The sequence below is a fragment of the Cynocephalus volans genome, chromosome 5 (genome assembly GCF_027409185.1).
Source record: "Cynocephalus volans isolate mCynVol1 chromosome 5, mCynVol1.pri, whole genome shotgun sequence".
NCBI lineage: Eukaryota > Metazoa > Chordata > Mammalia > Dermoptera > Cynocephalidae > Cynocephalus > Cynocephalus volans.
The window spans coordinates 124360740-124387691 of record NC_084464.1 but is presented as its reverse complement, the minus strand read 5'-3'; the positions used below and the strand labels follow the sequence as shown (position 1 = coordinate 124387691).

At 34.9% G+C, this 26952-nt stretch overlaps 1 protein-coding gene across 15 annotated transcripts in view; it reads left to right on the top strand.

Moving 5' to 3' along the window:
• TRDN (triadin) overlaps positions 1-26952 on the top strand; it is a 387419-nt gene that overhangs the window by 311499 nt on the left and 48968 nt on the right. For 12 of the 15 annotated variants that reach the window (XM_063096118.1, XM_063096115.1, XM_063096120.1 and 9 more), the window contains 2 exons: positions 23954-23977; positions 24444-24476. In XM_063096118.1, the coding sequence (XP_062952188.1) occupies positions 23954-23977; positions 24444-24476 (57 nt within the window). The remainder of the gene's footprint in view (positions 1-23953; positions 23978-24443; positions 24477-26952) is intronic. The other 3 variants (XM_063096123.1, XM_063096122.1, XM_063096125.1) reach the window with 1 other exon arrangement.

Below are 26952 nucleotides of genomic sequence, written 5' to 3'. Positions count from 1 at the left end.
GTATAGAGAGAGAAAAAATGACCTTGAGATATTCGTGTTAAATTAATTAACTTTGTTTACTTTCAGAATTATTGATAGCCATGACTAATGGTCAGTGTGAAATCACTTTTTAAAATTTTTAAGTTACCCAACCTTGAAATCCATTGAAATATATCAATGGCATTTGCTCACATATTCCTTCAGGCACATGAATATGTATGCTTTAAAAACATAATCATTCTCTCTGTACTATGCTGTAACTGCTTTTGCAATTGTCAAGGGTTTCACAGGAAAAGAATAGATGTTGATGACATCAGCTAGATTTACCTCCAAGGGCTCAAGCACGAAAAGTTGGAGAAGGTGATCAAATGCAGAAGTTGCAAAGGGCATCCAATTGGGTGGATGCTGGTAGGGCATTCACATAAAGATACTCTGTAGACACTTGGAAATTGGGAACATTCACTTTGAACCCTCAGACTGGGTTTTGTATCCATGTGATTAGAGATTTAAAGTAGATAACAAAGGAGAGAAAGAGTTCTTCAAGAAAAATAAACTTGGGGAGAGAAGAGAAGAGGACCAAGAAATGACAGAAACTGGTGAAGAGAAGGGAAGTTTGTTACCTGGGAGATGGGGCAACACAGTGTACCAGCGTCCTGGAGTGGAGACACTTTCAGGAAAAAGTGGAAATGCCAGCAGTCAGTACCAATGTCTCAGAAAGGTCAAGGAGCATGACGATTGAGAAAAGCCATTACATTTGACAAAACAGGAAAACAATAAAAAACAAAAAACTGTCATTCTGTGACCTTGGGAGAGCATTTTCAGCGGAGTGGTGGAAGCAAAAATCAGTTTACAGAAATTGAGAAGAGAACTTATTAATAATAAGTGAAGGCAGAGCACAAACTACTTTTTTTCAGAAGTTTATTGTTGAAGGGAAATAAAAAATGACATTCCAGCACATAGAATCAATGGAACATTTTTGGTTGTTTTTATGTTTATTACAGCAGGCAGTATTTCAGGAAGAGGAGGAGCAAGAAATCCACAGAGGGAGGTACTAATTGGGGAAGAACTGTCCCAGATATAAGAAATATTGGGATACACACTACAGGTGAAGGAAATTAGTTTAGTAAGAGAAATGGAATACTTCCCTTGAGTTTTGAGGGAACAGTGAAAGGGCACCATAAATTAAAGCCGAGTGTATATAAGGACTCTACTGTTTGGTGATCTTTTCTCCTAAACCTCTCCAGTGAAGGCAACTAATAACATGTTTGTCACCAAATCCAGGGGATAGATTTCTTGCTTGACATTATGGTGACACTTAGACAATATTAGACAATATTTACCACCTCTTATTTCTCAGGAAAAAAAAATTTTTTTCTTGGCAAAGCTAAGCCAATTAACCCACAACTGTTAAAAATAAAACAACAATAAAGATTACATTTTTAAATACTGGAGAAATATTATAATAATTATTTATTTTTAGCATAGCATATTGTTAGACACTGCATTTCTTTTCTTTTTTTGCCCTCCAATGAAAATGATGACAAATAGGGTATGTATTTTATTAGGTAATTAGAAAAGAGCCAAGTGTTATATTCTGAAAAAAATTGACATTATTAGCAATAAAATTAAAATGAAAAAAAGACTTTTTTAGACTATGCATATAAGTGAGATCATACAGTATCTGTCTTTCTGTGACTGGCTTATTTTTCTTTAGCACAATGTTCTCCAGATTCATTCATATTTTTGCAAATTGAATGGGGGGATGTTGGTCAAAGAATATAAAGGTTCAGTTTGGGGAAATGAGTAAGTTCTGGATATCTAATGTGCAGCATTGTGATTGCTATGGTCTAAGTGTTTGGGTCTCCCCCAAATTTATATGTTGACAATCTAATCACCAGTGTGATGGCATTAGGAGGTGGGGCCTTTAGGAGGTGATTATTGTCGTTATAAAAGAGGCCCCTGGGATTAGTGCCCTTATAGAAGAGGCTGCAGAGAACTGCTTTGCCCCTTCTACCATGTAAGGACACAGCAAGAAGGCACTGTCTGGGAACCACAAATTCTTCACCAGACACCGAATGTACTGGAACCTTGATGTTGGACATTCCATTCCCCAAAACTGTGGGAAAACTGTTGTTTATAAGCTATCTAGTCTATTGTCTTTTGTTACAGAAGCCAGAACAGACTAAGACAGCAATTATTGTTAATAATACTGTAGTGTATACTTGAAATTTGCTAAAAGAATCTTAAGTGTTCTCACTACCAAAAAAAAATCATAACTATGTGAGGTGATGAATATGTTAATTGGCTTGATTTCTGATAATCATTTTACAATGTATATGTGTATGAAAAGACCACATTGTACACCTGAAATATACACAATTTTTTAGTTGTCAATTATATCTTGATAAAGCTGGAAAAAATTTTAAATAAAGAAAATTACTTTTTTTTTACTTGTATTAGTAAAGGACTTGTATTAGTAATAAGCAAAACTTTTTTCACATTTATTGAGAAAATCAATAATCATATACAAAATCTTCAGAGTTCTATTAACAGCTTTTCTAACAGCCTAATCAACATTTTTTCATTATTATTCTACTTGACCTCACTTTGCTTAAGATTGAACTCAACTTTTCTTCCATTGCCTTTTTCTTTTGTTCCTTATCTCAGTAAATGGAACTCATGACTCATCATGCAGTTACACTGATTTAAACTTCTGAGTCATTTACACCTCCTCATTCTCTTTCAGAACCCAGCATCCAAGTAGGCACCAAGTTCCTTGTCTCCCAAATTTGGTCTCTCCTTTTTTTCTGTCCTGGTAAGACCTGGTTCTGGTTCTTATCATCTCTTCCCTGAATAAATACAAGAGTACTTCAAAAGGTTCATAGAAAAATGAAATTAAAAGATTGTACTAATCTTCTCATGAACCTTTTGATGACCTTTTGTACACAAGCTCATTAATTATCTTGTTTTCATTTCCTCTTTAAAGATCACCACATGCATATACTAGTAACCTTTAGGGAATGGTGCTAGGTTACTCTTGCTTATTGCCACTACATTATACTATTTCCCCACATATTTATTCCCTTAGTTTCTATTTTTCGAATCTACCATCTTCACCACCACCACTACCACACACAGACGTTTAAAGAGTATTACCAGTTCTATGGATTTTTGTCTATTGGTATGTTTTGAATCTTTCCCTTTCACTCAGGTCCATACTGAAAACATCCTACCTATTCATCTCACCTCCAATCTCATCAACAAACTTTTCCACCCACCCTGTATTCTCTAGCCATAAACATACACCCTGAGTTCTCCGGCCATGATCTGTTCGCAGGTACATGTTTTCTTCTAGCATATCAGGTGGTATCCGTGTCTGTTGCATAGGTTTCTTATAACTTTGCGTCTCAGCTCCTAAATTATCTCTGCTGTGAGCTGTGTTTTCTCTAGTTTCTAAGGCAGAAAAATCCCTCAAAAGCCACTATAGCTGCCCAGGTCAACGACACTATCCCTATGGAAAAAAAATTATTGCTTAATAAATTAAAAAATAATCTATTTTTGACACGTGTCTTGTCTTTATAATATAGCATATGCACAGACAGTTTTTTGGAGAGCTGTAAAAGATAAGTGGAGGCAGGATGGTATAGAGGGAAGAACTGTAGGACCATAGATATGGAATAATTTACATCAAGACCCTTAATTTCCAAGGCTCAGATTCTTTAAAATATTGCTACTATTAATACATTCCATGACAATCATTTGGGCTTATTGTGAGAATTATGTGATATAATGTATGTAAAAATGCCTAAAAGGCTATGAAAACAAAAAAGTATAAAAAATTGTGACCCATACCCCTACTACTCAAAGTGTGGTCCACAGAGCAACATCAGCATTACTTGGCTGCTTGTGAGAAATGTAGAATCCTAGGTCTCAAAAAGAAGTGCTGAATAAGAATCTGCATTTTAATGAGATCTCTGTTATTTGTGTACACATTACAACTTTGTTTAAAAAGCGTTGTTTAAGAATTTATAGCCCTCTACCCCTGCCCTCGTCTCCTGGGAAGAAAAACATCAAGCTTCTCTCTTGCTACAAACTTGGCTAATTTAAAGTGAACATGTTTGATTTCATTTTGTTGAGTTTTCAGTGTTTTTTTCCACTCATTCTTTATCCCTAGCTGTTAAATGACCATGCATCAGGGCTCTCTAACAAGCAGTGCGGTCCTCACACTCTAAGTTCCTGTCCTCTTAGAGCTTATAATTGAGCTGGGGTAGAAGGGGAGGGACGTGCTGAATTAGATGGATGTGTGGGACATGCATTTAGATATGTTTATCAGGCACCTGAGGAGAGAACATGGCTTTAAATTGGAAAGATCTAAGCACAGACGTGCAGGCTAAAATGATGAGAATTATTTTCATCTCCCATGGGGAGAATGAAGAGGGAGAAAGAAGTACCGGGGAAGCAAACCATGAAGAACACTGATGTTTAAGGAGAGGACAGAGGAGAAGGGGCTCTGAAGGAGTTTTTTGTTTGTTTGTTTGTTTTCTTTTGTTTTGTTTTTTAAAAGAAAGAAAAAGGAAAGCACAAGAAACATTGTCAGGAGTCAGAGATACGGTGGCAGAAACAAAGCAGAAAAGAATTTCAAGACTGGGAAGCTATCAAAGTGTTAAATGTAGCAGACATTTATAGTAGAAGAATAACTGAAAAGTATTCATTGAGATGTCTAAAATGGAGTAATTATGATCTTAGGAGTACTTCCAGTGGATCTGGAGAGGAGAAACCCAAATTACTATTGTTTGAGGCATTTAGTCGGAGGTTAGAAATAAGGGCCAAGAAAGTATACATCGTATACTTTATATAAATCACAGGCTATTATTTCAAACTCTTGTCTAAAGAAGGGAAAAGAGAGGGCATTTAGTTAGGTTACAACATGGTAGAGTGAAAAGGGGGCGGGGAGGTGGATGTCAGAGAACCTGTCATTCAAGTGGTTCCTAATCTGTCACATAGATATAAGAACAACTGTCCTTTTAATATTACAGGGTTACAGTGTCTATCAAAAGCTATGATGCCACTTTAATTTTAAAACCTTGAATTAAGTCCTTCTTTCTCTAAAAAAACATACAGTTATACGTAGTTCAGCTGAGAGTATAAATCAATAGCATCATTGTCAGTGTGGGGAGGACGTTCTGCAGTATCAGTAAGCTATTTCTTGCTTGTATTTCACAGTGTATTGCATAGAAGACTAGTTTTAATTGTTGGTACATGAAAGTTTTTGAAGTTAAATAAATGTGGGGAAACCTCTAGGAGCTTATTGTGTCTATGAACACATTAGGGAAGTCTGTTAGTAAAGAAACAAACTTAATTTTATTTCACCCAATGTTTCTCAAGTTTATTCTACCATGGTATCTTTTTTGTAATATAATAGCAGTGTTCAGCTGAACACGCTGTAAGAAATGCTGTCTTACACTTATTTACTCAAAAGATTTGGGGAACGAGTAGAGCAAAGATAATGTTTTTTTAAAAAACGTAATGACAGTATCTGTCAGAAAAACATCCCAAATGAGAAAGACTGAAAACAATATTCAAATTGTGTTGCTATTAGAACAATGAAGATATGTTAATGTGTACAATACGTTTATACTCAGGCATTGTAATCTCAAATTTTCAATTTATTTTTCTCTGCAGTTAAGAGGAAAGAAAATTCTACTGAAAAGTCTTGGGTGGGAGGATGCTTATTTTCTTACAGGCTAAAAAATAAATGTGTTAAAAGAATGCTGAAAAGGCAAACAGTAACTTCTGGTAAATGACTGTGATGATAAATACCACACAAGTATACCTGCAGACAGCAATGTAAATCTTTCTTTTATGAGCGAGCAGGTGAACATTCATTAGTGTATTGTTGACTAATGTTTATTAAGTAGATACCAAGTATTTGCCATTATCATATGCTGAGGGGATTTATTACAAGGAAACTTACAACAAATTGAGAGAGTTGTAATGTTTTTAACCATATTAGTTCAAGAACATTTACCGAATGTATACTAAGCTAAATCTTGGATAATTAAAAAATAACTAATATTAGTAGAGCAACTAATCAATTAATCAAGAGGATTCATTCATGTACATGTAAAATTTGATCCCAATTTAATATGATAAACTGTCGTTTAAGTTCCATTATTGTGCCCAAGTGACAGGCAAGAAAGTAGACTCATAAAGATCAAATGGATCCCCTATTCCAAAGTTTATAGATAAGATGACCTGGCTTCTTTCAACCTATCAACAACCTCACTCACATACTCAACTTAATTTCTAAGGAAGTGAAAGAAAGACTTACAATGCCACAAATTGTCCTTTTTTACTTCAAGGTAACCTTAAAAAGAGTATACCTTCCTCTTGCCAATATATCCTGGATATTATTTTGATGGCAAAAACAGAACTTTAAAAACACTATTACCATTGTACTCTAAGAATAATATAAACAGAGATGAATCAGGGAGGGGGTGGGGAACCCCCCCAAAATTGGAATTGTGTACTATTTTGAATTGGAAACCTAAAGTAATGCTTAGGTAAATCTAGATGATATTAATGTTGAATCAGGACAGTAGACTCTATGTTCTTTAGGGCAGGAATTTTTGTTGGCTTATTTCATGTGTTTCTTGATCCCAGAACAGTTCCTGGCACATAGTAAGAGCTTAGTAAATGTCTTTGAATGAATAAATGTAATAAGAGTTCAGTTATGTAATAAAATGGACCTGAAAGTGTGTTTCTTACTCTAGGAACTGACCTCATGGAGATTACTGTAACTGTTTTGAGACAATTCTTTTAAAATGCTTAGCATGGTTCTGGGAACAAAATAAACATTTGGTACATCTTTCTAAATCTGAAAAGGACAAAATTATTGGCCATTTAGCTTACAAAAATAAAAGCAATTTTTATTTTGTCTGACTCAAGTGCTATAGTCTTGATTTTTTTCTGATTAACTTATCTTCTAGAGGTTATGAGAAGAAATATTTCTTAGGCAATTCAGTCAATCAAGTGCAGTCTCATTAATAGCTTCCGAATCAATTTATGACAGGTACAGTTTTCCTCAGCTGATTTAAAATCTCAGAGAGATGCATATTTTGTGGATCCAGGGAAATATCCAAGTATTCTTTATTAAGAGAAAAAATGGAAAATAAAGGTAGCTTCATTAAAGATTACAAAACTCTACTTACGCATTACTGTAAACGAAGTGTTATTGGCCACAGGTCAGATAGTTCATCCTGTTATTTCTTCAATAATATGTGTTTTGAACTCCTCTAAAAATCATAACTTTTAGTTCTTTGGCTTTTCTTAGGCTGATTTCCTTTCTTCTTCAGTTTAAGAGAATTAAAAAAGAATGGGGTTTTTTGTCCTTAAAAAAATATTTCACTGAAAAATCCTCTTTCCCAATTTCGACACAATCCAAACACTAGTTCAGGAAGGTAGAAGTGATGAGATTTGAGTCGAGATGGTTCAGGGTGGTAAAAGCAATTCACTAGAGAAGGCTTTATTACTCACAATAGAGAAAGCTAGTAGTGTGGCTCTTCTAAATTAAAAATAAAACACAAAACAAAACTCAGAAGCTTTTTAGACGCTTGCCTGAGATGTCAACTCTTTTTGAAATGTTTCTGTTTCCAAGCTAATTTGTGAGTTACTCTGATAGAATAGCATAGAATTTATAAAAATCAAGTATTCCCCATGTACATCTATTGCTTAGTTTATATCTTCTTTGCTATTCTAAAATATGCTAGTTTCATTAAACATTTGAAACTATTCTCAATTTCCTTTTTTTCCTCTCAACTAAACATACTTATCCAGTTTTAAAAACAATTCTGTTAGCTCAACTATTTTTTGTGTTTTTCAATTTAGTAGATTAACATAATAATATTGATATGTCAATAATTCAAAAATGATTCAAAAATATTGAAATATTTTTTAAGGCTGTGCTGAAGTGTTTCACACTTGCAAGATGCTTATAAGAAGCTTGCTATTTAATAATTGAATCATATTCCAGAAGAAATTGTTTTAGATGCCCCTTGTGGGCAAGCTTGAGGAATTTTTCCTTCTCTTCTATATGCTGCTCAAATTTAGCACTCAGTAACACAAAGCATCTTAAGAAAGGGAAATAGGACTATTTATTTGGGTGTAGTCAACAAGAAAAGGGATAATATGAACTACCAGCTTCTTTTATTCTCACATCCCTGGTGAACAGAATATTCTCAAGCTCAGTGCCTGAGCTTGATGTGACCCATAGCAAACCTGGCGGAAATAGTTGCTCCTTTGGGATGATGGCTGACTCCTTTAGACATGCCCATCAAGGTACAGACATTTTATTGTGCCCCCTGCCCTAAACAATACCTTGACCTTATTTAAAACAAGGAGTGAATTTCACCAGTCTCACATCACAGTGGGGGCTCATTTCTTATTGTCTCATTTTTTTTCCTAAGGCTCACTTGAAAAATCAGGGTGTAATGAGGAAAGTTTTAGGGTGACACAGTTTAGTAAATCTTAGTAAAGTCATGCCTCGCTCAATGGGGGATACATTCCAAAAAATGCATCCTTAGGGGATTTCGTCGTCTGCATACATCACAGAGTACACTTACACAAACCTAGATGGTATAGCCTACTACACACCTAGGCTAGATGGTACAGCCTGTTGATCCTACATGAGTGTTGTATTACGCTGTTACAACAGCTACTATGTCACTAGGTGATAGGAATTTTTCAGCTCGATTATAATCTTATGGATCACTGTCATAGATTCCATCTGTCATTAACCAAAAGTGTTGTGCTGCTGACTATAATAAAAACATGCTGTGTCCGGTGGTGTTAATGAATAAAAAATTATCTCTTATGCATTTTCTATTCCAGACCTAGGCTACCCAATTGTCTCACCTAAACATGGTATATTTTTCTCTTTTTCTTAGGTTAAATAATCATAATTAACATTAATCAGAAATCTCATATACAAACTTTCATGTGTTTTATTTTCACATATCCCAAAGCAAGGCGAACACAACATAATTTTGAAAAACCTCTTATGTAGAGAAAAAAATGGATGATTTCTGTTAACGGTATGTTTCAGTAAAAGGCTGCAGAGTTAAGTGAACTCTCCCTTTTTTTGCAACCCCTTCCCAGATATTTGAGCAGCATCCTTGAAGAGTCAGTCGGAGGAATGTGTGTAGTGTGTGTATTTCCCAACAGAGCAATCTTCCATTCTACATGGCATTGCCACTTGTTCACTAAAGACAATTGTTGATTTTATGTGAGAATGCACAAGTGCTAAGAATACAAACATGATAGCTATTGTCCATGACTAGTGAATTTCACAGTTTATTTGGGGAAGACAAATGAGTAAATAATTATAAATTATATACAGATACAATGTACAGGGATAATGCCTTACAAAGTGTGTTAAGAGAACAGATTAGGGGCCTCTAACTCATCCTGAAAAATAAGTTAAGCGAGGAAAGGCTTTTAAGGGAGATGGAGGCTGAGCTGAGTCTTAATAAATGAGCATTGAACAATGAGAGGTGGCAAAAAGAGGAAAAAGACATGAGGTGAGAAAGGAAAATGGAGAATGACAATGTATCTTAGGCTATAATAAAGGTAGAGACTGAGGAAATAGACAGGTGGAGGCATACTCAGAAATATTTAGGAAATAGAATCACCAGGACTGTGTGGACAACTAGATAGGGATGGCAGAGCATGGAGAGGAATGTTCGATGACTTTTAGCCTCCTGGTTGGAATAGTACCTGAGATGCAAAAGATGTTTGGAGAAGGGAATAGTAGATCATAAGTTCAATTTTGGATATATTGTTTGAATTTTCTGAGATATATCCATTCCTTAGAAAGTTAAATATATGGGCCAATAATGGAATAAGCTTATTTATCTTTTGATATTCTATTCTTTCCCGTCTTTTCAGACGACATCCGTGATCTCTGGAATTGATATTATTTTGCATGCCCTTTGAAGGAAACGTGTCTAGTTTGACATTTCAACCAATTCTCATTTTTATGACCGACTAGAATGAACTCATCCATAATAATACAGTTTCAATTGATAGATTAGACTGATGAGCTAAATATTCTTGGAAGACTGAGGTACTTCGCATGTACTAAATGCTGTGCCAATGCTTGCTGAATAAATGACTGAATAATTGACTTATCATGATATCCTGTCAATGCCATACCAAGGTTCATTGTTTAAAAAAAGGCTTCCGGCTGAGCCCGTGGCGCACTCGGTAGAGTGCTGCACTGGGAGTGCGGCGACGCGCCCACCGCGGGTTCGGATCCTATATAGGAATGACCAGTGCACTCACTGGCTGAGTGCCGGTCACGAAACAAATGACAAAATAAATAAATAAATAAATAAACTAACTGGGCCTAACAAACATATATATAAAAAAAATAAATAAATAAAATGTTTATTAAAAAAGGTTTCCAAGTAACGTTTCTGATTAACCACCTCTATTTCTCTATTGGTCCCATAATAACTTCCTTTAATCTCTCATGCTTGATCATGGTGAAAACAAAGCGTTTGCTGCTAAGCATTCTCATCAGCATCACTTTAAATGCCTTGGAACATCAAAAGGCAAGACCCAAACCTTCCTTCACCAGTCATTTGAGGCAAAACATAAAATAACTAACTGTCTGAGATGGATTGTGAGAACAGAGTGGTCAACAGTAACTGCTTCAATAACTACTAAAAAGATTCCACAGAAATGGACTGTAGTACAGTCTTAAGAAACTTATCAAAATAATTGATGCCTGGAAAACAGCACAATGCACAGCTATAGAGAATGAAAAAGTCACATCAGCCACAGGCCTTAATACAGCAGACCTCATCTAAAGAACTTTCTAAACACTGTCACATCAGACTGCCAACTATTGTTACTTTTAAGAATAAAAGATACCGTGAGTAACATTTTTACTTCTTATCTATTAGATCACATTTCTGTCTATCATAACTTAGAATAAAAATTCCTCCAGGCATTTAGTTCTAATTATCAGAGGCAATTCTTACTTACCAAATGGCTCTTAGAAGACTAAAGGGCAATTTTCAAAGCATTATCATTTCTTTCCCTTATTTCCAGCATGTGGGCATGATTTCCCATTAAATCTCTAAAAATATATTTCTGGAATTAGATTAATAATATAGTATTATTTTAACCAGGTAATGTCTTAAAGTACATTTAATAAATGAGGCTGTCTCTATACAAGGATACCTCTATAGGAAAAAGAAGAAAAAAGAATGATTATTTGCTGAAATTTACATACATTCCAGAAAGCATTTCTTTTAGGGTTTTAGAACATATTTTATATATAGAACATTTACACTTCTTCCATTTTAATATTGGTAATTAGAGGATTAGAGAACCTCATAAACGTGTAGCTAAGTAATAACGGCTTCTAGTAAAATGTAACAACATTTCTAAATTGATCGAAGCATCCCATAAAACTCATCATGATATTATTGTCCCTCCCCCAAACAACTGGGTCATTCAATACATTTGGCACAAAGTTTAGATTTTAATCTTCAAGTTGATTTAAATGATAAAATGCCTGTTATGTGTTTCCTTTCAGCTAAGATGTATAGCCACAGCACAGTCAACTTCTGCTCTGTTCTAAGTAGCTGTGGGCATATATATCTCTGAAACAGAATCGTGGGTCTTAAAAACAAGATTTTTTAATATGCCCTTAGACTTAAACATGCTCCTATAGCAGAAAATCTATTAGGAATAGAGCAAACAGATTTCCTAAAAGAGCAGTAAACCCAGGAAGAATGAATGCTGCAACATTTTAGGTTGATTTTTATTTGAACTGTCTCCTTATTAAAAAATATATTCCTTATATTTAAATTACCATATATTATAAAAGTTTTTACTTGCCATACATACAGCTTTATTTTCTTGTTTAATAGTTGTTTATTTGAAATTGATAAATAATAATTGCATATATTTATGGGATACAACATAATGTTTTTATTTATGTATACATTGTAGAAAGATTCAGTCAAGCTAATTAACATGCCTACCACCTCATCAACAGGATTTTTTGTGGTGAGAATGTTAAAAATCTACTCTTTTAGCAATTTCAAAATATACAATACATTATTATTAATTGTGGTCACCATGCAATGCACTAGATCACTAAAACATATTTCTCAAGTCTAACTGAAACTTTGTACCCTTTGACCAACATCTGCCTTTTCCCCAGCCTCTGCTAACCACCTTTCTATTCTCTGTTTGTATGAAATTGACTTTTTTCAAATTCCATATAAAAGTGAGATCATACAGTATTTATATTTCTGTGCCTGGCTTATTGCACTTAGCATAATGTCCTCCAGTTCCATCCACGTTGTTAAGAATGATAGAATTTCCTCCTTTTTTAAGGCTGTATAGGATTCCATTGCATATGTACAACACATTTTTTTTTATCCATTCATTTTTGGATGGACACAGGTTGCTTCCATATCTTGGCTGTGTGAATGATGCTGAAACGAGCACAGGGTGCAGATATATCTTTGACATACTAATTTCAATATCTATGGATATATACCCAGAAATGGGATTACTGGACCATATGATAAGTCTATTTTTAGTTTTTTGCGGAACCTCTATACTGTTTTCCACAATGGCTGTACTAATTTACAATACCACCAGAACTGTACAAGGGTTCCCTGTTCTCCAGAGCCTCACCACTTTTTATTATTTTTCTTTTTGATCATAGCCATTCTAATAGATATGAGTGGTATTTCATTATGGTTTTAATTTGCATTTCCCACATGATTAGAGATGTTTAGCTTTTTTTTTTTTTTAATGTATCTGTTGCCCACTTATATCTCTTCTTTTGAGAAATGTGTGTTCAGATCCTTTGCCCATTTATTTTCTTGTTATTGGGCTATTTATTTTCTTGCTATTGAGTTATTTGAGTTCCTTATATATTTGGCGTATTAGCCTCTTATCAGATGCATGGTTTGCAAATATTCTCCCAATCTATGGATTGTCTCTTCACTCTGTTAATTGTTTCCTCGGCCACTCTGAAGATTTTTACTTTTATGCAATCTTATTTGTCTACTTTTGTTTTTGATGCCTATGCTTTTGGAGTCCTATCCAAGATATCATTGCCCAGACCAATGTCATGGACATTTTCCCTATGTTTTTTTACAGTAACTTACAATTTCAGGTCTTATATTTAAGACTTTATCCATTTTGATTTTTGTGTATAGTATGAGGTAAGGGTCCAATTTCATTCTTTTGCATGTAGACACCCAGTTTTTCCAGCACCACTTATTGAAAAGACTGTCCTTTTTTTGTGGTGTGTTTTTGCTACCTTTTTGGAAACCAATTGACCATAAACACACAGGTTCTGGCATTCTATCCTATTCCTTTGGTCAGGGTGCCTGTTTTGATGTTGGTATCATGCTGTTTTTATTATAATCACTGTACAGCATGTTTTGAAACCAGGAAGCATGATGCCTCCAGCTTTGTTCTTTTTGCTCAAGGTTGCTTTGGTTATGCAGGGTCTTTTCTGGCTCCATATGAATTTTAGGTTTGTTTTTTCTATTTGTGTGAAAAATAGCATTGGGGTTTTGATAGGGATTATATTGAAGATTTAAATTAATATTTAACATAAATATAAAATTTTAGACCTGGATAAGATCTTATACATTATCTAATCTAACTTCCTCCATTTCTTTTTTCTTTCTTTCTTTTTTTTTTTTTTTTTTTGAAAAGAAGAATTAAGGTTAAATGGCCATATCAAGGTTTAATAGCAAATGTGTATCCAAACATGTTTTAGTCCATTTTTTGCTGTTATAATAGAATATCTGAGACTGGGTAATTTATTTAAGAGAGAGAGAGAGAGAGAGAGAAAGGGAGAAAGAAAGAAATTTATTATAGGCTGAGATGTCTGTTATCAAGGTGTTGGCATCTGGTGAGGACCTTCTTGCTGTGTCATCCCATGGGGAAGGCAGACAAGGGAAGACAGCATAAAAGAGGGAGGGGAAAGGGGCTCATCCTTTATCAAGATCCCACTCCTGAGATAAGTAACTCACTCCTTCAGTAAAACCATGAACCTACTCTGCCCTCAAGACCTAATTACCTCCTCAAGATCCCACCTCCCAACACCATCACACTGGAGATTAAGCTTCTAAAACATAAACTTCAGGAGGCACATTCAAACCATAGCAGAAGGAGAACCAGAACTCAAGCCTTAATAATTCTTATGTCTTCCTTTTCCCGGTGTACTACACAGTAAATTGTTTCTGATGGTTCTAGATCAAAATTTTATTATTTTGATCAGGTGTCATGTTCATGATTTCCTTAATATATATGTAATTGTAGGCAATTTATTTTTTATAGCCATACTTTCCAACTTCTATAACTTCTATTTATGTGTCCACTACTTTAGAATATTTTTTACTTATTTTTTTCCCTTTTACTTCCTTTTTTAATTCACTGAATATGGACTTTTTATTTTTTTTAAAAAAGTCTATGCATAGTAGGGGTAGAAATAGGAAATATTACATTGATATCTTATTTGTTTTTATATAATTCAGTAAATTTGGAAAATCCAGAAAATATAAAAACTATAATAAAAATATAAAACTAAAATCCTTATACTGAAAATAAACATATACATGTGTCTATGTGTGTACTTGAATATTGCTACTTACTATTTGAAATGTATTCTGTGCTACAGAGGTAATTACTACCTCCATTAGAACATCAAAATTACTATGTGGTTTACTCTGTAAAAATAAACAATTTTTCATGTTGTATGAATTTAATTTCACATCATAGCCTTTACAGATCTCAATCACAAATATAATATTACTGTCATCAAAATTGAAAAGCTGACACACTGTAATCAACACAAGTATGCTCCCTGTTTAGCTTTATCCATTTGTCTCAGGAGATTGAAAGCTTTCTCTGTGACTCTAATTAAGTCTTATTTGCTGAAATATGACCTATACAATTAGCTGTGACTCAGTATTGTGAAAAATAGCCATACCTTTATGTTAAATGAATGCTCTTAACAAATGCAACTGTGGTTATCAAACAGTGGTTCTCAAACTTCAATATGCATCAGGTATACCCAGAGGGTTGAATTAACATTTCAAATAAGTTTCTGGGTGATACTGTTGTGTGAGAACCACTGCTTTACAGAATTCTTCTCCAACAAACAATCTACACTTTCTAAACATAGAACTTTGGAAATGTGTAGACTTAGACCTTAGATAGACATGCAAAGTATTCATTCATATATCTGCATGTGTGTGTGTACTTTTAATTTTATCATTACACAACGTAAACATTTTTTGTGGCCCTTCTTTACCAATTTCTCCCTGTTACATATGTGTTTGCCTGTGAAGTTTCCTCAGATTTTAAACTTGTACAGTAAACTGAATATATGAGATACTAAACCTGGGAATATGAAAGAGCTAAAGAATGTTTAGATTTTATCAGTAAAATTTCATTATTAGGGCCTAATTACACTCTTTTTTCTATGCTTTATACCCATTGATTGTTAATAAATCACTTAAAAATCAGCGTTATGTGCACTGTATCTTGGCAAGTGGTGATTTTATCTCTTTAGGACAATGTGCACCTAAGTGGTCATCAGAATCAACTAAGAAGGCCTTTAAATGACAAATTGCTGGGCCCACCTCCAGAGTCTCTGCCTCAGTAGGCTTATTAGTCTGTTTCTGTTGCTTATAACAAAATACTTGAAACTAGGTGATTTGTAAAGAAAACAAAATTTATTGCTTACAGTTTCTGAAGCTGGGAAGTCCAAAGTCTGTCTGGTGGTGGTGACAGTGACCCAGTGGTCTCCATGGTCTCATGTTGCAAGATGGTAGGAGCAGAGAGAGAGAGAAAGACAGACTCTCCTCTTCTTTTAAAGCCCTCAGAACAACGCCCCTGACCACCATTTTTAATCCATTAACTACGGCATGGTCCTACAATCCAATCATCTCTTCAAGGCTCCACTTTCAATTACCATAATAGGATTTCCCACCCTCTTAAAAGTCACACTGAGGGCCCAATTTCTAATGCATAAGACTTGGGAGACATAATTCAAGCTCCAGTGAGTTTTCAGGAGCCATAATTCAATCCAAACAGTAGATTTGGGGTGAGGTCCAAGAATCTGCACTTTGACCAACTTCCCAGGTACTGCTGCTGTTGCTCTGGGAACTACACTTTGAGAACTACTGCAATAGGACCTAGACTGACAAAGACTTCTCAGTAAGAAAACACAGACACACATAGCAGACACTCACACACCCACGCTGGAAAGTTTGTGAAGACTGTTTTTTTTAGAATTTTGAATAACAAGAAAGCTATTCCAGATGATTTCCAAGATTCCTCCAGTTTTGAAATTCTCTCATTATGTGTTGTAAAATTTGTAAAGTCTACAGATCTTATATCAAATTCTTATCTTATATTAAAGTCTAATGGAATTATTTTATAATACTCTCCATGAGATTATCTAAGTAAAATGTTCCCAATGAAAATCTTCACGTGTATGAGGGGTCTTCAAATAGTTTATGGAAACATTCAGATTATCTATTTTTTCACAAGCCTTTTGAAGTACCTTTGTATTATATCCCTAAAATAATGTTATATTTATGAATTTTGCAAAATTCGAATTTTTTGATAATCACCTCAATTGTTTTGACAAAATTAAAATATGATAAATCCCTATGGGGGAGCTAATTTGCTCATTAGATCCAGTAATGAGGCAGTTTCTGTGAGATGATTAGCCAAATTATAAATTTTGGGAATAAATTTATGAAAATGTAGCTTCTTGCTTGTACTTGGGAATTTTACTTTTCCTACTTTTAAAATTCAAATTCTAAACAACCTCATAATTAGTAGGCTTTAGGGTACTCTTGATTGGTTTCTGATATATTTCTATCAGGTAGAGGTGATTAGAAAGTTTAAGAAAAATAGAGCACACAAAGTTACTTTATTAGTGAATTAATATAGTAATTTGACAAATATCTTTTTAAAAATATGTTGCAGCTACTTATGGACATGCAAATCAGCAAGATCATTAAGTGAAATTATTACACTATTGATCACTATTAAATAATTAATCACCCTAGAGAAAAATTTATGAGGCAAATTATTTAAAAAACTTTATTGACATTACTCACTTTAATGATTCCTGAACTAGAATTGTTAATAGACTAAACTATATAGACTTAAGTTCACTATAGATCTCTGACTTTTAATACATATATAAAGGCTGAGACTTATTATTACTTTGAGATTCAAAATCTGTGTATATAATGTATTAGTACATTAGGTCATTTATCACTACATCAGAAATAATTTATTAGCAAATCAAATGATTTATTAGGTACATTGAAAAATAAAATATCCAGTGCTGTAAAATGAGAGGTGTGTATTATTGTCTTTTCTTTGTTTTTATTTTTATTTTTTGCCTGTAAATTAATGAATTACACTTAAGACATGATTTTTCCCCATTATAGAAAACATAGAAAAACATATGTTGCTAATGAAAATGACATAGTTCCAATGTCATGAACTATAACTGGATGTCAGAGGTAATTGGAATTGTTACCTAATTGTTGCAGGAATAATTTAAGATTTATTATTCTACATACAATTCAATATTTAATGGGATTAGAGTCAGCTGCTTTTACCTTTCTTTCTAGATGTGAGGTATTGAGATGTTCTAATATGTATAACTTTGAGCCCTCAGTTATTAATTTACCCATGTATTGGAGAAGAACAATTGTCCTTCTGTAAGTCAACATCTAGCCTGTTAGCAGCAAAGATCTAATGGCCTTAAAATGAATCATGTACTCCAGCAATCTTCTAAGTAAGAAGTTTCTAGTCCCAAACTGCATAGTAGGTATTAATTTAATTTAGTCACTATATATTTAGTGATAAGTTCCAATATTCCAGGAACCATGCTAAGCTTTGGAAACACCACAGTTCTGCTTCTGTGGACGTTATAAGATATTGGAAGGATGATCAAGCAACCATACATTTCAGTACAGTATATTTGGTGCTAAGATAAAGATAAAGAATATTATTGGAATATGAAAGGTTCATCTAAGAGATTAAGGAAAAGCTATCTAGAGCAGCTTATTTTTAGAGTAATATTTGAGTAATAAATGCAATTTAGCCAAATAAAGAGAAAGCATAGTCTATACAGAGATCAACATATATATCAGCCCAGAAGCAGAAACCTTAAATTTGTTATTAAAAATAAAATACTTTGGTATGACTTGAACATAGAGTACAAAATTATTAACAGAGGGAAGACGGTGATAAGCAGCAATTAGATTCATTAATAACCTCATAGACCATGCAGAGGCAATTATAGTTAATAATGAAGGTACGTGCTTAAGGAAAAGATGTGATATGTGAAATGACAAAACATGCATGTTAGAAAATTTCTCTGGCTACAAAGTTGAAAAAAGAGAAAAAGCCTTTGTCTTCATGACTAGTGTTGATGTTCTTGGTAATTATGGTGAGAGGCACAGGTGGATTGGTCTAAAGCACTGCCACAGTTTTTTTTTTTTTTTTTGTCTTTTTCGTGACCAGCACTCAGCCAGTGAGCGCACTGGTCATTCCTATATGGGATCCGAACCCGCGGCGGGAGAGTCGCCGCGCTCCCAGCGCAGCACTCTACCAAGTGCGCCACGGGCTCGGCCCGCACTGCCACAGTTTGAATGTGTCCCCCCAAAGCATGCACTGGAACCTTAATCCCCAGTGCAACATTGTTGGGAGGTGGGGCCTAATGAGAGGTGATCAGGCCTTGAGGGCTCTGCCCTCATGAATGGGTTAATGCTGTTATCATGGGAGGGGGTTTGTTATTGTGGAAGTTGTTTTGTTATATAAGGGCAAGTTTGGTTTTCTTCTTTCCTCTCTTTCTATATCTTTCTCTCACCCTCTCACCTTTTGCCATGGGAACATGCAGCAAGAAGGCTCTTGCCAAATGCCAACATCTTGATATTAAACTTCCTAGCCTCCAGAACTGTGAGAAATAAATTTCTCATTTTTATAAGTTACCCAGTCTCTGGTATTCTGTAAAAGCCTCCAAAATGGACTAAGAAAATACTGTCAGTGTATTAGTTTCCCAGGGCTGTCATAGCAAGTGCCACAAACTGGGTAGCTTAAAGTGATAGAAATCTATTCTTTTACAGTTCTCAAGAGCCAGAAGTCTGAAACCAAGCTGTTGGCAGGACTATGCTCTCTCTGAAGGATCTAGTAGAGAATCTGTCCCATTCACTTCTCTTAGGTTCTGGTATTGCTGGTAATCCTTGGTATTCCTTGGATTGTGGATGCATTACTCCAATCTCTGCCTTTGTTGTTACGTGGTATTCTCCTTGTGTGTCTTTGTATCATCTTCATCTTCCTTCTATGTGTGTTCATCTCTGTGCCTCTTTATCTCTTCTTATAAGGACACCAGTCATATTCAAATTAGGGTCCTCGCTAGTGATCTTAACTTCATTATACCTTCAAAGACCCTATTTCCACATAAGGGATACTGGGTGTTTGGATTTCTACATATATTTTTGGGATACACAGTTCAACCCATAACAGTATAAAGAGAACAGCAGAATAATTAGAGAGATGTTACATGACTGCAAATGAAATTAAACTTGGAAGTAAATAGATGTAGGAGATAGCATGTAAGCAACTAACTCTGAAACCCAGATTTTGTAATTACATAATTTAGTGGGAATAGACATTTGTCCAGCATTTATCACAATCTGGTTTTATGAATGAGAAAACTTTAAAATCAAGATTTTCATAATCTGGCTGGGCTTCAAGAGCACAATTGAGCACATTATATTTGCTCAACATGGTGTGTATGTGTGTGTTTTATGTTTTTTATGTTTTTGTGCATGTTCTTAGAGGGTTATGTCAACAGAAACATAGCTATATATTCCTCCAAATATCATTGCAATGAGTCTCTATAACGTTGATTTTTATCACTACATGTAGCCAGAATATATAGCTGTGTACCTGAACCACATTTATTTGGCCCAAAGTTATTTTTTTTTTTTCTTATTGAACTGTGCTTGATAAAGTTTCCTTGGTCCATGTGGAGGGTAATAGGTGAAGTCCTATAAAAACCATTATGTATTTAGGTTAAGGATATTGCTGAGGATTTACTACATTATACAGCCTTTTCTTTTTTTCCTAAGAACCCATGAAACTAATTTATCTTGGTTATCATTAATAAGGATTTCTCTGCTTCTCTTAAAAAACTTATTCCAACCTGAATGTCCATTTATGGATGACTGGATAAGGAAAATGTGGTATGTGTACACAACGGAATACTACTCTGCCATAAAAATAATTAAATTCTGCTATTCAAAGCAAAATGGATGAGCTTGGAGAAAATTATGTTAAGTGAAATAAGCCAGGCACAGAAAGAGAAATATAGCATGTCCTCACTCATAAGTGGGAACTAAAAGAGAAAGAAAGAAAGAGAGAAAGAGAAAGAGAAAGGGAAGGAAGGAAGGAAAGAAGGAAGGAAGGAAGGAAGGAAGGAAGGAAGGAAGGAAGGAAGGAAGGAAGGAAGGAAGGAAGGAAGGAAAAAAGGAAGGAAGGAAAAGAAAAGGAAAGAATCACAGTAATTTGTTGAACTTTTAGAAGAAAAGAACAGATCTGTGGTTACTGGAGATGAGAAAGGAGGATGGGATAGGGGTTAGGGAGAAATTGGTTAATAAACACAAAGAATGATTATGTTTTGCAATAACGAATATCTTAATTATCCTGATTTGATCATCACTTATTGTATACAGGTATTGACAGTCAATTCTGTACTCCACAAATTAGTATAATCAATTATGTTCCAATAAAAACAAAAACATCAAAAAACTTATGTATTTATATCTTAAAAACATAATGAATTGTATAAGTTTGCACTTTTCATCTCTTTGCAAGAAAGCTGAGAGATGCCGAGTCAAAGAAACTGTGAATAATTTTTAACATGCATTTTGTGTTTTAATGTAACTTCTGAATTCATATATTTTTAAATTCGTTTTTATTTGCTCAATTTTTCTTTTTATTTACCTTATCTTGTTTTTATTAACTTATTTATTTATCTAATGAGCAAACAGTAATTGACTGAGTGCCTATGATATAACCATGTATTTACACATTACACCAGTTCTCTGGATTCAGTGATGGGTACCCATGACCTCTGCCCTCAAATATCTCACAGTGTAGAAGACATTCACTTAAGCTGACACATACAGTAGATTGTAATTAACATCATGATAAAGAGATTTACAAAATAACATCAGTGCATAAAAGGGGAAGGCAATCCAACTGCATTAGATAAAGCTTTCTGACTGGGTGAGCTAAGCTGTCCCATAAATAGAAGTTAGCCAAATAAAAAGTGAAGGGAACAAAACTCTGGTGAAAGATAAGTCAAAGAATAAATAAATGAAGAGATATTGCATGTTTGTGGACAGGAACAATTTAATTGTTTTATGAGGCCAGCTTTTCCCAAATTGATTTATATTTGCAACAAAATCTCCATCAAAATCCTGGCAAATTACAGTCGTGAACCTCAAAACCATATTTTGGTCAACAATAAACTGCATAAACAATGGTCATCCCATAAGATTATAATGGTTATGCCATACAGCCTAGGTGTGTGGTGGTCTATACCATTTAGGTTTGTGTAAGTACACTTTGTGATGTCTGTGAAACAATGATATTGACTAAGCATTTCTTAGCTTGTATTCCCATCATCAAGTGAGGCATGACTGTGGTTTGTGGATATCAACACACCAATTCTAAAGTTGCTGTGAGATGGAAAAAGACCCAGAATAGCTGTCTTATTTTGTTTTGTGTTGCTGTAACAGAATACCTGAGACTGGGTAATTTGTAAGGCAAAGAGGCTTATTTGGCTCATGACTCTGGTGGCTGGAAAGGTTAAGCGTGGGCAGCTGCATCTGGTGAGGGTTTCAAACTGCTTCCACTCATTGTGGAAAATGGAAGGGGAGCAGTCATGTGCAGAGATCACATGGCAACAGAGGAAGCAAGAGAGAGAAACTGAAGAAAACATACTTTTGAGAACTTAGCTACTCTTGTGAGAGCAAGAACATGCTCACCCCAAGGGGGAGTATTCATCTATTTATAAGGGATCGTCCCCATGACCCAGACACCTTCCACTAGACCCCACTTCCCAACACTGACACATTAGGGATAAAATTTCAACATGAGTTTTGGTGGAGACCACATTCAAACCATAGCAATAGTGAACACAATTCTAAAGAAAAAACAGAGCTGGAGGACTGCCAAGACACTACCAAACTTCAACACTTACTGTAAAGCTTCAGTATTCTTTCCATTGTTTCATTCCTAGCCTCAAGTAGTATCCCTTGTGCTTATGCTAGTCAGTGCTCATCTGAAGAATTAAGGGGACCTTCTTCACATCTCCAGAATTCTCTCTCTCCTCTTGGCAGCTCTCTAGTTCACAGTACACTGAAATGTGATCTGTAGCTGTTTTGGCCTTTCTGAACTCCTAGCTCCATCTCATCAACTCAGAGATCTGCCTGGGGTTTTTCATTCCCACAGTAAGGCCTTGTAACTCTCTCAAAGCATTAAGCTGAAGCAATTATAGGGCACGCCCCATATGCTTGCATCACTCAAGGATCACTGTCCTTTGTTGTCTCATGTCCAACATCTTCAAAACCATCATTTTGTATATTTTGTCTGTTTTCTTTTGTATCCCCTTTGAGGACTAATCAGGTCCCTGTTATTTTATCTTAGCTAGAAGTGGAAGTTACTATGATACTTTTGAGAGTAAAAGAGGGCAGTATTAATATTTATCCCATTACATTAGAATATGTTATGTTCACCCTTCCCAAAAACCAAGTGAGCAGGGATTTAAGGAGAAAGTGATCAATATGGTTGCATATGTCCATTGGTCTTGGCAAGTGTGTGTGTGTGGGGGGGGTGAATTGGTGACTAGAGAAGTCTGATTAATAGAATGGCGACAGTAGAAACTAGATTATAATAAGTTAATGATTAAATGGGAGTCAGAAAGTGTAAAAAGCAAGTAAAGATGATATTCTTAAGAATTTGGGTTGGGCAGTGATGAAAAGTATCAGATGGCATTTATAAGGAAACACGGAATCAAAGCAAGATGATTTTGTTGAGTGTTCAAATGTTCGTTGACATAAAAATTGAGAAAATTAAAACTATGAATAGAGCAGAGGTTGACAAACAGTGGCCCACATACTGGCTACCAGTTTCTATAAATAAAGTTTTATTGGAACACAGCCTTTCCTATTAATTCATACTATTGTCTACTGCTGCTTCTGTTATGTAACAGCTCAGTTAAAGAATTGTGTTAGAGATCATACACCCCCAAGCCTGAAAATATATACTATCTAACTTTTTACAGAAAAAGTTTGCCAATCCCTGCACTAGGGATTCAACATGCAGTAAAAGTGTGTGATATATTTTCAGTCATCGATAGCTCCAAATTCAGCTACAATCATTTTTAATATATTATACTTTACTGAGACAGACAAAACGTTGATAATCTTAACAGAAATGAAAACAATAGTCTTACATTTTTCTTCTTAGAAAATGAAGAGTTAATGGTAACTTCTCAAAATAAAATTGTGTGTGTTCTTTCCTAATATTAGGTTTAAAAAAAACTTAACATTGCACACAAGAGTTTGTGAGCAAATTGTTTTAATAATGGTGCTATCAAGTTAAACTAAGAGTTTTGTTATTTAAAATGGTTTTTCAACTAGGAACTTGACCATAAACATTAAGTTACCTATGCTATAGAATTTCAATAAAGAAGAATAACTTGGGTCTATATTGTTTGATTTCAACTTTTAAACACATAATATATTCTGTCATAGTCAATAATGTCAATTCAATATGCATTGTATGACTCAGTCTTTAATAATTTTTATACTTTTTCTAGGCAAAGAAGTCAAGCCCAAACCACGTATGTTATATGCATGCCAAATCAATAAAGAAAGAAAATAAAATAAATCTTAAATTCGTGCTTATACTCATATTATGATTTTATGTTGAATATTTTGCTTAAAGTTGAAGGCTTAACTATTTTGTGTAGACATTGTACCTTTTATCCTAAGTGTATTTCTGAGAATATGCTACGCTGAAATTTACCTTCATCACTTATTCGCTGGATTTATAAACCAGTAACCTTTCTTACCTTGTCATTAAAAATCTTAGCTCACATTTCCATTTTTTTTCTGAAGGTAATTCTTATTTTGATTGATAGTGAGGGACCTTTACTTGTCTGTTTATATTAATTTGTCATAATCATAAGAAAAAGAAAACTGATATACAGATTGTAAAGCAATGAATAATATATAAAAGAAATATGGATGAATACAGGAAATAAATATCATTCTGTAATTATTGTAACAATGTTCACATATTTTTAGAGCCACCACAAGTAATAAAAGGAGAGAAGCCAGGTATGTGTATTTTATATCTAGATTCATACATCCATTCTATATTTGTAATGAATAACACAATATGTCTTTGTAAATGTCGTGTCTTAGTGCAAATATTATATCAAATTTTATCCTTGTCCAACTTAAGAAAAAAAGATATATATATTTCTCTATACTATTTATTCCTAGGAAAAATCCCTCTATTTTCATAGATGAAATCTCTGAGAAATTTATATAGTTCAGAAGAAGCAATTGACTAATTGAGTTGACACCTAACAAAACCACAATTTTCCTGATTATTGTAGGACACAGATATTCTATGAGAAAAATAGCTGCTCTCATCTTTCTTTTTGGGGGGACTCCTGAGTTAGACGAACATTTCTAAGGCTGCAATAGCAGCAGAATTGCTTTCAAAAGAACACACAGCAAACTGATTCTGAAAACAGTTAAAATTTTGGTTCATCTTTCCTAATTGTACTGATGTTGTAGAAATGTATTCTCTCACAGTTCTGGAGGCTAGAAGTTCCAAGTCAAGGTGTCATCAGGGCATGTTTTTCTTAAAATCTGTAGGGAAGAATCCTTCCTTGCCTCTTCCAGCTTCTGGTGTTTGCCAGAAATCCTCAGTGTTCCTTGGCTTGTAGATGCATCACGTCGATCTCTGCCTCCATCATTATCACATGGCCATCCTCTCCGTTTGTGTGTCTCTTCTTTTCTTCTCCTAGGTACACCTGTCATGTTGGCTTGAGAATTTACCCTACCCTCCTACGACCACATCTTAACTAATTATATCAGCCCAGGCCTTTGAATCCATGATTCTGCCTTTGGTGTCATTATTCCTTCATTTCATCCTGTCTCTGTCTCTTTTTGCCCAGGATGGAATTATTTTTGCTTGTATAAAATCCCCCCAAATCTGACCAGTCTCCAATTCAGTTCATGAGGGTCAGATTCATTGGATAAGTTGGTCCGCCACTGATCTTTCCTGGAAAAAGACATTTCTATACCTGTCTCTTGCTGACATGGTTGATTGGATTCAGAAGTCACACACCTAATCTCTTTAGCAAAAATTTGTCCAGACACACTGTTGGCACTGTCTAGATAGGCTAAGAATTTTCCAAAACATCAAGTGTTGGTTCCTTTTTGCTTAAGAGTTCCTTCTTAAACATATCTTTCCTCGTATTTTATCATAAGCAACAAGGAGAAATGTCTGTCTGCACCTTTCACACATTGCATGGAAATTTCCTTGCTAAATATCCAAGTTATTCACTTACAAATTCTACCTTCCACCTAACAGAAGAACATAATTCAGCCAAGTCCTCTGCCACTTTATAACAAATATCCGCTTTCCTCCGGCGTTTATAACGTGTTCCTCATTTTTCTTGATATATTACCAGAATCACCTTTAACATTTCTATTTTTAGCAACATTCTGTTGATATACATATATATGTATATGGCAATATATATCTATATGGCAGTTTAGATATTGCTATGGTTTGAGTGTGTTCCCTCAAAATTCAAGTGTTGCCAATGTAATCCTGTTAAGAGATGAGGCCTTTAAAAGGTTATCGGGCCATGAGGGCTCCTTCATGAATGGAATTAAGGCCTGTGTAAAAGAGGCTTCACCAAGTGTTTAACCACCATGCTCTCTTCCCCTTCCACCTTCTACCGTGTGAGGACACAGCATTCCTCCTGTTCAGAGGATGCAGCAGCACAGTGCCATGAGGAACCAGAGGCTGAACCATCTAGTGCCTTGATCCTGGCTTTTCCAGCCTTCAGAACTGTGAGAAATATATTTATGCTCTTTATAAGTTACCCAGTCTGTGATATTCTGTTATAACAGCACAAAACAGACTAAGACAGATATGCACACACACATATACACATACACATACGCACAAACACACAAGGGTACGAGAGGTCTTTAAAAATTACTGGAGGAAAATTTCACATTATCTTTCAGTTCCATTTTCCACAACCTTTCTGAATTATCCATGTATATGGAATCTAAGATAACTGAAGCTTTCTCATAGCTCCCTAACTTTTTTTCTGAGCCCTCAGCAGAATAGACTTCAATGTCAGTATTTTTGCCAATAGTCTCTTCGAGGCAATCTAGGCTTTTATGTCAAGTCCCTCAAAACTCTTCCAGCCTCTGCCCATTACCCGATTCCAAAACCACTTCCACACTTATAGGTATTTGTATACAGCAGCACCCTACTTCCCTATACCAAAATCAGTTCGTTTCCTTGGATAGTGGTAATAAAGTACCACAAACTGTGTTGCTTGAAACCATGGAAATTTATTCTCTCACAGTTCTGGAGGCTAGAAGTCCAGAATCAAGGTGTTGGTAGAGCGACACTCCTTTTCAAACTTGCCTCTTCTAGCTCCTGGTGTTTGGCAGCAGTCCTTGGTGTCCCTTGGCTTGTAGATGCATCACTTCAATCTCTGCCTCCATTATCAGTCAGCCGTCTTCTCCCTTTGTCCCTCTGTCTGTGTTTCCT